A 14,656-nucleotide genomic window follows, 5' to 3' on the forward strand; every position below is an offset into this window, starting at 1 on the left:
TCACCCAACCTCAACAAAATTGGGATGGTTTGGGATCAGTTGGACCACGGAGTGAAGGAAGAGCAGCCAACAAGTGCTCAGCATATGTGGGAACTCCTTCAAGACTGTTGGAAAAGCATTCCAGGTGAAGCTGACAGAGAATGCCAAAAGTGTGCAAAGCTGTCATCAAGGCAAAGGGTGGATATTTGAGGAATCTCAGATATAAAATATATTTTAACACTTTTTGGGTTACTACATCAAATCAAACTTTATTTGCCACATGCGCCGAATACAACAAGTGTAGACTTTACCGTGAAATGCTTACTTACAAGCCCTTAACCAACAGTGCAGTTCAAGAAGAAAATATTGACCAAGTAGACTAAAATAAAAAGTAATAGTAAAAAGTAACACAATAAGAATAACGAGGCTATATACAGGGGGCACCGGTACCGAGTCAGTGTGCATGGGTACAGGCTAGTTGAGGCATTCTGTACATGTTGGTGGGGGCGAAGTGACTATGCATAGGTAACAAACAAACAGCGAGTGTACAAAAGGGAGTAGGGGGGGGGGGGTCAATGTAAAATTGTCCGATGGCGATTGTTATGAATTGTTCAGCAGTCTAACGGCTTGGGCGTAGAAGCTGTTGAGGAGCTTTTTTTTGTGTTGATGAGCTTTTTTTGGGGGGGGGGGGGCTTTTCTCTGACACTGCCTATTATATAGGTCCTGGATGGCAGGAAGCTTGATGTACTGGGCAGTTCGCACTACCCTCTGTAGCGCCTTATGGTCAGATGCCGAGCAGTTGCCATACCAGGCAGTGATGAAACCGGTCAGGATGCTCTCGATGGTGCAGCTGTAGAACTTTTTGAGGATCTGGGGACCCATGCCAAATCTTTTCAGTCTCCTTTTGGGGGAAAAGTTTTTGTCGTGCCCTCTTCACAACTGTCTTGGTATGTTTGGATCATGATAGTTCATTGGTGATGTGGACACCAAGGAAATTGAAACTCTCGACCCGCTCCACTACAGCCCCGTCATGTTCATGGGGGCCTGTTCGGCCCGTCTTTTCCTGTAGCCCACGATCAGCTCCTTTGTCTTGCTCACATTGAGGGAGAGGTCGTTATAGGCCATCTCATCGTTGTCGGTGATCAGGCCTACCACTGTTGTGTCGTCAGCAAACTTAATGATGGTGTTGGAGTCGTGTTTCGCCACGCAGTCGTGGGTGAAGAGGGAGTACAGGAGGGGACTAAGTACATACCCCTGAGGGGGCCCAGTGTTAAGGATCAGCGTGGCAGACGTGTTGTTGCCTACTCTTACCACCTGGGGGCAGCCCGTCAGGAAGTCCAGGATCCAATTGCAGCGGGAGGTGTTTAGTCCCAGAGTACTTAGCTTAGTGATGAGCTTCGTGGGCACAATGGTGTTGAACGCTAAGCTGTAGTCAATGAACAGCATTCTCACGTAGGTGTTCCTTTTTTCCAGGTGAGAAAGGGCAGTGTGGAGTGCGATTGAGATTGCGTCATCTGTGAATCTGTTGGGGCGGTATGCGAATTGGAGTGGGTCTAGGGTGTCCAGGAGGATGCTGTTGATGTGAGCCATGACCAGCCTTTCATAGCACTAAATGGCTACCGACGTGAGTGCCATGGGGCGGTAATCATTTAGGCAGGTTACCTTCGCTTCCTTGGGCACAGGGACTATGGTGGTCGCTTGAAACATTTAGGTATTATAGACTCGGTCAGGGAAAGGTTGAAAATGTCAGTGAAGAAACTCGACAGTTGGTCCGCGCATGCTTTGAGTACACGTCCTGGTAATCCGTCTGGCCCAGCGGCTTTGTGAATGTTGACCTGTTTAAAGGTTTTGTTCACATCGTCTACCGAGAGCGTTATTACACAGTCATCCAGAACAGCTGGTGCTCTTGTGCATGCATCAGTGTTGCTTGCCTCAAAGTGAGCATAAAAGGCATTTAGCTCGTCTGGTTGGCTCGCGCCACTGGGCAGCTCGCGTCTGGGTTTCCCTTTGTAGTCCGTAATAGTTTGCAAGCCTTGCTACATCCGACGAGCGTCAGAGCCGGTGTAGTAGGATTCAATCTTAATCCTGTAATGATGCTTTGCTTGTTTGAAGGTTCGTCTAAGGGCATAGCGGGATTTCTTATAAGCTTCCGGATTAGTCTCCCGCTCTTTGAAAGCAGCAGATCTAGCCTTTAGCTCAATGCGGATATTGCCTGTAACACATGGCTTCTGGCTGGGATATGTACGTACAGTCACTGTGGGGACGACGTCATTGATGCACTTATTGATGAAGCCGATGACTGAGGTGGTGTATTCCTCAATGCCATTGGATGAATCCCGGAACATATTCCAGTCTGTGTAAGCAAAACAGTCATGTAGTGTTAGATCTGTCTCATCTGACCACTTCCGTAATGAGCAAGTCACTGCTACTTCCTGCTTTAGTTGTTGCTTGTAAACAGGAATTAGGAGGGTAGAATTATGGTCAGATTTGCCAAATGGAGGGCAGGGGAGAGCTTTGTATGCATCTCTGTGTGTGGAGTAAAGGTGGTCTAGGAATTTTTTCCCGCTAGTTACGCATGTGACATGCTAGTAAAAATGAGGTAAAACTGATTTAAGTTTGGCTGCATTAAAGTCCCCGGCCACTAGGAGCGCCACTTCTGGGTGAGCATTTTCTTCTTTCCTTATGGCCATATAGAGTTCTGTTGAGAGCGGTCTTTGTGCCAGCTTCGTTTTGTGGTGGTAAATAGATGGCTACGAATAATACAGATGATAACTCTCTTGGTAGATAATGTGGTCTGCAGTTTATCATAAGGTACTCTAAGGTGAGAAATACCTCGAGACTTCATTAATTTTAGACATCGAGCACCAGCTGTTATTGACAAAGACACACCCCCTCATCTTACCAGAGGTACCGTCTCTGTTCTGCCGGTGCATGGAAAATCCCGCTAGCTCTATATTGTCTGTATCTTCGTTCAGCCACGTCTCGGTGAAACATTAGATGTTACAGTTTTTAATGTCCCGTTGGTAGGATAATCTTAATAGTAGGTCATCAATTTTATTTTCCAATGATTGACGTTAGCAAGTAGAATGTAAGGCATTGGGAGTTTACTCGCTTGCCTCCGGATTCTCAGAAGGATCCCCGATCTGCCTCCCCTTTTCCGGCGTCTTTTCTTCACGCAAAAAGTGTGGATCTGGGCCTGTCGAGTGAATGCAGGATATCTGACAAAATAAGTTACACAAAACTTTTTTTTTTTTTTTAAATAGCACAATTGGTTGGGAGAATGTAAAACGTCATCCATGTTCTTCGGTGCCATCTCTACACGATTCCATGTGTTATTGCATCGTTTTGATGTCTTCGCTATTATTCTACATTGTAGAAAATAGTAAAAATAAAGAAAAACCCTTGAATGAGTAGGTGGTCTAAAACTTTTGACTGGTAGTGTTGCTATTCAGCAGCCTGATGGTCTAGAGGTAGAAGCTATTGGCCAGTCTTCGTTTTAGCTATAATGCTCCTGTACTGCCCGTGTCTGAGTGGTGGAAGCTGGGAGAATAGGCCGTGGTATTGTAGGTGTCCTGGATGGCAGGCAGTGTGCACCCAATGGTGCGTTCAGCTGAGCTTACCACTCTCTGTAGTGCCTTGCGGTCAGCGACAGTGGAGTTTCCATACCAAGCTGTGATGCAGCCCAAACGTATGCTCTATATGGTGCTCCTGTAGAACACTGAGGGCACTCTGGGATAGGCCACACTTTTTCAACCTCCTGAGGTTAAAGAGTCACTGTCGTGCCTTCTTCACCACAGTGTCCGTGAAGAGTGCAGAGTGCATTGCAGTAGTCCAGCCTTGAGGCGACAAAGGCATGGAAGAGCCTCTCTGCATCAGACTGAGTAAGGGTGGGACGGAGTTTGGCAATGTTCTTAAGGTGATAAGAGTGATGCTTTGCACAGATGTTTGATGTGATTGTCGAAGGTTAGAGAGGAGTCAAGCTTAATGCCCAGATTGTAAACATTGGATGAGAGGGGGATGTTCTTGCTTGAGTGGTGGGTTATAGGCGAATGGTTTTGCTGCTGAGTTGAAGTTTTGCGTCATCCATGCCCTTATCTCCTCAAGACAGGTGTTAAGATGAGCAGAGGGACTTGGGGAAGTTTTCAGATACAGCTGTGTAATCAGCATAGCAGTGGAATGAGATTTCATTATGGCTGATGACACGACCGAGGGTAAACAGAATGAACAGGATGTGTCCAAGAATGGATCCTTCTGGGACAACACAATTGAAAAACGAGCTCAGGGCTGGTCCCCTAAGCATTCCAGGAGGATGGAAAGGAGACTAGACACACAAACATAGCTTCAAATTGACAACCAAATGAACTGGAATTTAGGGTTGTAAAACTCTCATTTGTTATCGTCTAGGACTGAGCGTAGCCCTATACTACACATTTGTTTTTTTCTAAACACAAAATCTAAACCAATCAATCATTCCTCAATCAGTTATAGGCCGTGACCTCACCTCCTCTCGGTGGAAGCGTGGCTGGCTCTCGATTAATTCTGTGACCATGGGAACCAGCTGCAACAACAGAAAGGAAGATTAACAGAGTAGGAGAGAGCTGTCACAATGTTACTAACTCGGTCTTCTGTGGAACAGTTATAACCAAACTGCAAAGTCACCCTTTCTTAAAGGAAAGATTCACCCATTTTGAATGTTATATTGTTTTTGTGCATCTCTGAGTGATCTATCGATTCCCGGGGTCATTTCATGTATATCTGAGCTACTGCCGTTAAAGCAGACAGAACCTCGTCTGGTATGATAAAACTGCTCTCACTACACTGGAAGTTAATAGGAATACAACTTTTAGATCGCAAAAATGTCTATTATACACGTCAGATTTCAATTCTGGCCAATGTCATAACGCGCGAGTTTGTCTTCTCTGCAATGAGCTATTTGATCATATTTTTGTGATATTCCTACCTCGAGAAATTTGTAATTTGATAGAGGGTCCACACATTTCTTCTATTTGTCTGCCTCTGCAGTCCAGGGTGCATTGCATGGCCGTTGCGAATGTCATACTCCACTCTGCGAGGCACATTGAACTGAAAATGACTCCTAAATTGATAGTGCAGTTTGTTTAGGCGATTTTACAGCTAAGTCACTGATATTGACTTTGGTATTAATTGTGTGTAGTTAAATTTGCTAGCTAGCTACCTTGCTCTACCTTGCTAGCTAGCCAGCCAGCCCATAGAGAGCATTGTGAGTTTTGTAGTCGACTAGAGCTGCAAAAGATTTCTACAATTTTCACGTTGCTACCAATCTTATTATAACAAAATGAAACATTTGTTCACCAAAAAATATTGTTCTCACACATTAGTGTTATATTTAACACTGTAAATTATAAGAATTTGTGGTTTTGGGTGGATATTTCCTTTAAGGATCTCACAGGCTCTCCCTCTCCTTTTTGATGTTGTTCTCCGTCTCTCGGTCTCTCTTACCTTTTTGACGTTGTCATCTCTCTGTCTGAGGCAGTCTGTGAACAGGACCTTCTTCACTCCATGTCTTTCAAGCTGTTTCAAAATCATCTGGAGAGCAAAACATTCAGATCTGGATCAGGACTCATAAGTCTGCATCAGGACTACATACAGCGCTGCACTGGACGCTTGGTCTCAATTCATTATATAGAGGCCATTCCAATTAATCTACTGCACGATTGGCCATATACACTCAAACGGGTTTGTCTGGAAAAACACAAAAACAACCAGTCTGGATGCCAGACATTGTCATGCATCAACAGAAACAGAGCTGAACAAAGCTTCCAGGTTACAGAAACAAAACAATGATCTGCTACAGTAGCCTACATGCTTGGCAGACAGGTCAGCCAGGTCCATCTTGTTCAGCACCAGAAGATGAGGTCTGACGTCCAGACTATCCTGGAAAAGAGGGTTTCTACCTGAGAACGGGATGTTCTACTGTTAAAGAAACTTGTGCAAGTCCGTGTTAACCCACTGAGCTAAAGTAATTCGTTTGGGAGCTAATGAAATTCTTCAGGTCTCAGACAAGGCGACTCATCCCGCAACCGTGGTTGGTGATGTGAGTCCATCAGAGGGTGATGGGGCAAGGTAGGGCAAGCGATGTATGCCACAACTTGCTCTTAGAACCAACTTCTCTGGTTTTAAACTGCTTGTGTGGAATCAATATGAGCCATAAACATTTATTATAGTGTCAAAATTGACTACAAAGTGTAAATAGGATCATTTTGGTCATAAAGTCAGTCTTACGTGAGTTCGTCATGACTTACTGGGGGTATGGATTACATACATGCCCACTTTTGCCAATGATGTCCAATTTCCCAGAGACAACACATTAAGGTCTGTCCCCAGCTGCCACGTGGGCATGTGTTGTCAAGTCTGCATATGGGCGCAAAGCACGAGCATTTAGCTTGGCAAATAGGAGTGAAAATGGGCTTCCATAAATTTAGTTCAAACTTCCAATGCATTTCAACAATATTGCCAGATGGCCAGGAATGGATTACAACCGACATGGTCACTTCTGCTGCCTGTCAACCGTCAAACTACTGGTGTTGGTGAGTATGTTATCTAAGTAGATAGCTGGTACTAGCTAGCTAGTAGCTACTTTTGGTTATACAAACTAATTTGATAATGCTAGCGAGCCAGGCTATCTATGATACTACAGATTAAAGGGGAACGATTCTGTAGCTAGCTAAATACATCAAGCTAACGTGTTATGTGATGTAGCATTTCAGAGGAAGATATGTGCGATGTTCACATTGAATACCCCACAAGCTGCTTTCCGCTTGGCTAAAGACAAGGTCAGCTCAGACTTTAGCCTACACATTTCTTAATTTGCTGACCATTATGAGAAGGGAGAAGTCCTCTACTTCAAAACGTTGTTCTCTCCATAGCAAAGCTAGCTTAGTTTATCACGCTGTACTCACTACTGGCCTTGTTTGTTGTGATTGAATGGCAAAGACACACCCACATCAAAACCTACCCTCAAGACAACTCTCTTTTGCCTTCAGTCAAGGCCGCTAGCATTTCTTAATTAGCATTGATGAAAAACAACAGCAAATCAGGAAGGGCAATCGCCCTTTAAAGGATATTCTGGCATCGTGGATTTCTAGGATGCAGTCAACATTCTTCACACTGGCCTTCATCTGTTTCAGACCTGAAGAGAGACCAGAGGAGAGGAGGATGGGTTACTGTAACCTTCCCTTACTATGAAAAAGAGAGTTACACAGGTATCAAGGTTAACGAAGGTTACGTGTGTAACCATGGTTATGTGAGCTATTGGCGCACTACAATATGGTATCCTTCCACTCGGCAGGAAACATTCCGCCCCCCCAAACACTAGCGAGGCATCGATGCACACTAGCTCCCTGCGGTGGACTGTTCTGTATCACTCCAATAGGAAGGAGTGAAAGTGCCATTTCAACATAGTCGTCACACATGCATTTGTCACCGATAGCTGATGATGTCTGTGTCGTCTTTTGTGTAGATGGTGAGAGAAGCCGGCTGGAGTGGCCTGAGGTGAAGGCCCAGCGGAATCAGAGAAGCCGACGTGAGTAGGCCGAGTAACTTCCGGGCACTCAAATACGGACACAGCTCGTCCAAGCCAGAAACGGTCTAGGTAGGCCTGTATCTTCTCCAATCTCACCTGAGGGAGACGTGTTCTCATAAGAGTTGAGTCTATCAACATCCCCAGGAAAACCACCATCTGTGAGGGAGTCAGGTTGCTCTTCTCCCTGTTTATGGTGAGGTCCAGGTCTTGAATGTGCTTCAAGATTATCCTTGTCTGCTGTAGCTTGCTCTCTTGATTGAGCACACACCAGCCAGTCATCCAGGTAATTCAGCACTAGAATGCCCTGGAACATGATAGGCACTAGGTCTGCGTCCATGCACTTTGTGAATGTACGCGGCACCAATGAGAGGCAGAACGGGAGGACCTTTCATAAGCCACTCCTTCGAAGGCAAACCGGAGGTACTTCTAGTGATCTCGATGAACAGGAACATGGAAGTATGCATTCGTCAGGTCGAGCGTGGTCAACCATTGGCCGCTCAAGATTACCTGCAATACCCACGCTGGCGAGAGCATCTTGAACTTGAGCTCTTTTAAACATTTGTTGAGGCCTCGCAGGTCCAGAATCGTCCGAAAGCTGCAGACCTTCTTCTGAACTATGAAATACATGGAGTAGAACCCACTTAGCCATTCTAGCGGCTCTACTTTCCTGATTGCGTCCTTGCTCAGGAGCAAGGCTATCTCCAACCGGAGCACTGAGGTGACCCAGATGTCTCTGTAGGACGGTGGTCGGCATCGGAACTGGAGTTTGTATCCCTCATGACTAGGGACGGGTATCGTTAAGATTTTAACGGATTTACTACTCTTACCGATACTGCTTATTGATCCGGTACTTTAATGGTATTCTTATCGGTTCTTTTGTTATTTTTTTATGAGAAAAAAACCTGAAACAAATTAAGAACAGAATTAACATTGCTTTATTTTCTGAAATGTAAAATAAATAAAATAAACAATTATTTACAGCAAAAGAAACAGCAATGTTTTGAACAACTCACTATTATAGACGAATGTTGTGATGATGGAAATGTAAAACAAATGAAATAAACAATATTTTCTTGCAAAAGAAAATACAGTGGTGGGGCATGCAGGTAGGCTGCAAAAGGACTAACAGTTCTTAGCAGTTCTTCTGGAGAAAGATCAACATATTTGCTTTCTCTGGCAGAAGTGGGGACCTCTCCTACAGTCGAAAATACCCTCTCGCTAGTGTTGGAGGAGGCTTGAGCACAGAGGTAGCTTGTTGCAATGTTTGTGAGGAGGGGCAGAGTATCTCTTCTCCCACCACCACATCACAGGATCTTCAGCCATGGGCCTTTGTAGAGCTCGACCTCTAGGTCAACACGCTCACTGAGGGAGAGGGACCTGTTGGATTGTCAACCTCAACTCCCTGTCCTCCTCTGATAACAGCTCCTCCGAGGCACTCCTTTTTTTGTACATTTAAAAAATATATTTTTTTATTTAACCTTTATTTAACTAGGCAAGTCAGTTAAGAACAAATTCTTATTTACAATGACGGCCTATCCCGCCAAACCCAGACGACGCTGGGCCAAATTGTGCGCCGCCCTATGGGACTCCCAATCACGGCCGGATGTGATGCAGCCTGGATTCGAACCAGGTCCTGCAGTGACGCCTCCTGCAATGAGATGCAGTGTCTTAGACCACTGCGCCACTCGGGAGCGCTGGTCTGTGTCTGTCTGTCTGCTCCGGCTCCTCTGACAGCCCTGGTGTTGCTCCTGTCACATTGGCCTCAACAGCTGCCTTCCTCAGCCTGTTCCAGGCGGCGTCATTCACCGGACTCCCTTTAAATATGGGGTCCATTGCTGTGGCCTAACGCAGGAAGGCTTGAATGTCCTCATCCTGATAGCGCTTTGAGAGGTTCTCCCATACATTCTCTTTGATGGTTGACACAAACGTTGTATCTTCATGCTTCACAGTGAAGTGCTCTTCCAGTTTCTGGAGGATGGGTTCGATCTGTCCACAGATGGCATTCTTTTCACATGACACACTGAGTGTGGATGTATAGAGGATTCTCATGAGCTGGACAAACTCCTCAGCCTTATGGAAGTCCTCATCCTTCAGACAGTCCAGGTTGTCCTTGGTCATTGCTTTTCGCAGTCGTGGGTCCAAGGCTGCTGCTTGGATCGCAGGATACTGCTCCATGAATCTCTCTATCATTAGATAGAGCGAGTTCCATCTGGTCTTGACATCAAGGATGAGTGAGTGTTGCGGAATGCCTGAAACAACATACATTTAATTACCGCACACTTGAATATTCAATTAAATTGTTAAATGTGGGAATTTCAAAATAATACTTTAATAGATTGAACTGGCTTCTTACCAAGGAGCTGCTGCTTTTCCTTCAAGACTGTTTTGGACATTGAGGATCTCTTGAACCACACGACCACTGCTCTGATTCATGCTGCCCATTTATTAATGGAAGTCATTTTGTAGATTTTCTGCTCTGCCAGATTCAATGTGTCCTATTTTTAGGATGTGTAGCCTCTTGATGGCAACATCCATATTTCCAGCACTATCAACAGTCACAGCTACAATCTTGTTCGGCTCGATCTCAAACTCTTCCAGAATGTCTGAGATCTCCTCTGCCACTACTTGGCCAGTTTGCGATTTGTACACTGCCCTGGTGTGGAGAACCTTCTGTTTTACACTGCCCTGGCTTGTGTAGTGCACTGTAACAGTGAGATAGTGGTCCTGACAGAGGCTGGTCCACCCGTCTGATGTGATGGCCAGCTTTGGAACATCCTTCAACTCAGTGATCACATTGGCCTTTTCTACACCATACCAGGTAGGAATTAATGTGTCACTGAGGTAACTCCTGGAGGGAGGGGTATATTTGGGGTTGAGTGCCTTGCTCATCTCCCTACAGTAAAAAAAAAAGGATTGTTTTCATGTGCTGAATTATCATTATTGTGTTGTTGTGTATCGTATTGTGGAGTGATGGGACTAACATACAACCCTTTTATACTACTATATCCTAAAAATTAATACAACTCAATATTTACTGACAGACTGTTACCTAAAGCCCTTGGACTCCACTGTTGCAAAGGGGTGTAGGCCTTTCACTATGAACTTGGTCACGGCTAGGTGGCACTCATTCACCCTTTCCTCAATCATCATCCCACTAACTGCCAGCATGAAGGGGCTTTGGGCTGGTCTTTGGCTTGGACCAGCGGTATTAGAGGGAGGAGTGGGTTGGTTCATTGTAGTTGCAACTTTAACAAAAAAGTAGCAAAATCTTTAAAATGGGTGATTGAATTTATGAATGCACCCTCGGCTAAACAATCAGCTTGCCAATGGTTACTTTTGATCATGAACCCATGTTCGCATAATTGAGTTAACTCCAGTGTGTGGGCTCTAGGCTGCTAGCATACTTACCTAACGTAGACCGGGCAACGAGAAATTAACCACGAGCTAGGCAGTCGAAAATTGTGCATTTCTCTGCCTGTACATGATGCACTTTCGATAGATGTTTGGACAGATTGCTTGTAAGGGCGGAAACACAAGCAAAAGTCTTGTTGCACTAGTGGCAACGAGCACTGTCATTATCGACTCTGGCGAAGTGTAACCACACTTTTTAACATTTAGCTCTCTCTGCCATGGTCACTAATTAAGAGCAAGGTGCTGTAGCGTTTGGGAATAGCGAAAATGCATCATAGACAAATGTCTTAATCTTACTGCAAATTAGAAACGGTTGGTGAGATAAAATGTGCAAAATAACATTTATGTAGCAATAATAAATAGGAAATGTATTTTCTTAATTTCTCCAGTACCGAAAGCAGAACCGATAACTTCGGAGCTTATCGATACTACGGTATTTCATAATTTAGCCCCGGGGCTCGTTTAATATCGGGTTTCGGTACCCATTCCTACTCAGGACTGTGCCCACTACAGTCCTGGAGGGATACCACCTGCCTCTCCCAGTTTGCCCTTTGGGCCTGGGAGAGACAGCCGTCGCCGACCGCCAGCACCTCAGGACGACTGCCGGGGCCCGCCCACCCTTAGCCGCGTGCCGCAGCTTGTAAGGGTGGTCACAACGCCTGTCCTGCTGTCGGGGTGTAAAACGTTGGTTCCCATTTCCCTGGAGTCTCAGCGGTGGAGGAGGGGGGGCCAAGACGTTGCTGCACCGCCCTCGAGACACACTGCCCTGTCTTCCAGCTCCTCCGAGGGGCAGCGGTAGGGCGCGCAGTCGGCAAGAACTCCTGCAAAGTCTCACTGTCTTTGTGCAGTTTTGTAGTCTTGCTGTATTGTTCACCCCTGGCCCAAAGGTGGATCCTGGCGTGAAGGGGAGCTCCAAGAATGTTTTCTGAACTGGCGGTGGCAGTTTAGAATGTGCCAGCCAAAGATGGCCGCATGAAGTCACCACTCAAGGCCATCAGACTGTTAAAACAGCCATCACTAACTGCTACCTACATACAGACTTGAAATCATTGGCTACTTTAATAAATGGATCACTAGTCACTTTAATATTGCCACCAATGTTTACATATCTTGCATTACTCATCTCATAATTATATACAGTATTTTATAACATCTATTGCATCTCGCCTATGCCGCCCTATCATTGCTCATCCATATATTTATATATTCTTATTCCATTCCTTTACTTAGATGTGTGTGTATTAAGTAGTTGTGGAATTGTTAGATTACATGTTCGATATTGCTGCACTGTCGGAACTAGAAGCACAAGCATTTCACTACACTCACAATAACATCTGCTAACCATGTGTATGTGACCAATAAAATTTGATTTGACTTATGTCAAAGCCTTGCCGTTGGCACGTGCCATGTCTGTCTGGAGCATAGTGAACAGCCTTGACACCTCTGTGGCCTCCTTAAGAAGCTAGTCACCACCCCCTGGGAGGGATCAGCAGGGCGAGGTAGGATTGCAGCATCATAACCACATTTGAGGCGCGTCGTGATGGAGAGATTCCCGAAAGTGCTTTGCAGCTGTTCATCGCTTACTTTTTCAGGTCCTGGTTTGAGGTGAGGCACCTTGCCAACGATCTCGTCATCCATCTCTGGATAGTGGTCTAGCCCCAAGGACTCTGCATCCATTAGAAGAGTCCACGGGCTGGTCTGGTTGTCGCAATGGATGTGCCCTCCCATTAAGGAAATTAGAAGGGGGGGTCGGCAAGGCCATTTTCTTGCCTGCTGAAATACACCCCCCTTCTAATTTCCTTCATTTTGTGGCTAGAGTCAAATACTTTATGTGGCACACACTACTTGTCAACGTGAGCTACCAAAATGATTCTGAAGTGTGCCAGGCCTTGTAGTCCCAAGATAGAAGGGCGGGGAGAATTTCGGCAGGCAAGAAAATTGCCTTGCCGAGCCCCCCACCCCCCCCTTCTAATTTCCTTAATTTTGGCACTACAGTCAAACACTTTCTGTGGCACACATCAGAGTCAAATACTTTCTATAGAACAAACTTCACGTCAGGATAGGCAACCGAAATTAATAATTAATCTATGTGTTATATTAAACATTGAGGAGGGAGTAAAATGTAGGCAAGCTATAAACATTTCACTACAACTTCTAGTCGAATAAGAAATATGACGAATTTTGGCAGAGATTTATTTAAACTAATACACTTGAAACAAATAGCCAAACCGAAAACTGCAGACATTACTGGTGCCTCCCCCGCGATCAAAGGACACAAGTAAAAAAAAAATAAAAAAAAAATAACTGGCAACGGAGTGAAGAGCAGAAATCCCAACTAGCAAGCAAGTCGCAGCGTTGAAAAATTGAGTGCGTGCGCGTTCACGCGTGGGGGGGGGGGGGGGCTACTAGGTTTATGTTAGAAACCTGGGCTAGCTATGTTAGTTGCCTTTTAGCTTTCTTGGATTCTGTATTCATTTTGTGACCTCTAATAAGTCATGTCACATAGTAAGTTAATTACAAGCGTTTAGCTAGATATAGCCTACAACTGACATAAAGATACCTAGCTAGCTAGCTAACACGCTGACCAGACCGCTCACGCGCGTAACGTTAGCTGAGAGTGCTCACCAACCTTTTGCCATATGTCTGGGGAACCAGTGTGCAACCTCTCTGTCGCCGAAGTCAAAGACCGTCCTGAAGTTTGCTGCATTGCGGAGTATCTGATGAAGCCTCATATTTGTTGTTTAAAAAAACGAAATATTAGTTTCTTTCACGTGTCTGAAGCAATGATGTGTATATGTAAACCATTGGTCTGAAGTCCTCTGTCATTGACAGCGTTTTACTGAAGCCATGTTCACATTGGTGTTACACTGTTTACATCCCGACTTTCCCTATTGTCACAGCGATTGAGTTCCGCCATTACAATTATTCTTTCGGCACTAAATGTCAGAATTATACTGTATAATAATCATCATAACAATACCAATAATCATAAAAAATAATACTCATAGCTAATAATAAAACTTAGGGTGTCCAATCAAAAACGCATCTTTTGACCAATGAGTAAACGAATATCTTAATTGTGTAGAATAGATACTCCTCTAAGAAAATAAATGGTCCAAACCTCATGTCCCTATCATAATAAACAGGTAGAGGTGGGGGAATCAGAAATAATTGTTAGCAGGTAGCCTAGAATCCCAAAGGTGAAAAAAATCTTGTCCATGTGCCCTTAAACTTAACCCTAACTGCAAATGTAAGTTGCTCTGGATACGAGTGTTTACTAAAATGTATCCTTGTAGAATGGCCAAAATTAGGATGACTAAAGCAACAGAGGCCAGAGAAAAAAAATCTGGAAAAAGGCATTGGATCATGGCTGGATGCTCTGCGAGAATTAAGTGACAGGCTCACTGTTGAATTCATCTTTCTTCTTAAATCCAATGGACATAAAACAATATAGAGGTATGATAGCTATCGATTTTGAGACATTACATGTAGTATTTTAATATTTTAGTATACACTTTTCATATTAATGCAAAATTCCTGTTGTTCAAAGATTTCTCACAAAAACAAGTATATCTGTGAAATGTCAACGGAGCACTGAGCATACCGCAAGCCTTTTATTTTCGAAGTCCTTTTACATTTAATTAAGCTCGTGTCATTTTAATTTAGTTTTTTGGGACCAGTGGACACAACTTTGCAGACGACCGC

At 44.6% G+C, this 14,656-nt stretch overlaps 1 protein-coding gene across 2 annotated transcripts in view; it reads right to left on the reverse strand.

Annotated features, from left to right (window-relative positions):
* mtg1 (mitochondrial ribosome-associated GTPase 1) overlaps positions 1-13,831 on the reverse strand; it is a 32,739-nt gene extending 18,908 nt beyond the window's left edge. For both annotated transcript variants that reach the window (XR_014381343.1, XM_082964681.1), the window contains exons 1-5: positions 13,581-13,831; positions 7,081-7,147; positions 5,821-5,923; positions 5,458-5,544; positions 4,481-4,537 (exon numbers count right to left, since the gene is read on the reverse strand). Coding sequence is in view for 1 of the 2 variants with exons in the window: in XM_082964681.1 (XP_082820807.1) it covers positions 4,481-4,537; positions 5,458-5,544; positions 5,821-5,923; positions 7,081-7,147; positions 13,581-13,683 (417 nt within the window). In the remaining variant the exon portion in view is untranslated. The remainder of the gene's footprint in view (positions 1-4,480; positions 4,538-5,457; positions 5,545-5,820; positions 5,924-7,080; positions 7,148-13,580) is intronic.
* Positions 13,832-14,656: the final 825 nt, after the last annotated feature.

The sequence above is a fragment of the Salmo salar genome, chromosome 18 (assembly GCF_965601325.2).
Source record: "Salmo salar chromosome 18, fSalSal1, whole genome shotgun sequence".
NCBI lineage: Eukaryota > Metazoa > Chordata > Actinopteri > Salmoniformes > Salmonidae > Salmo > Salmo salar.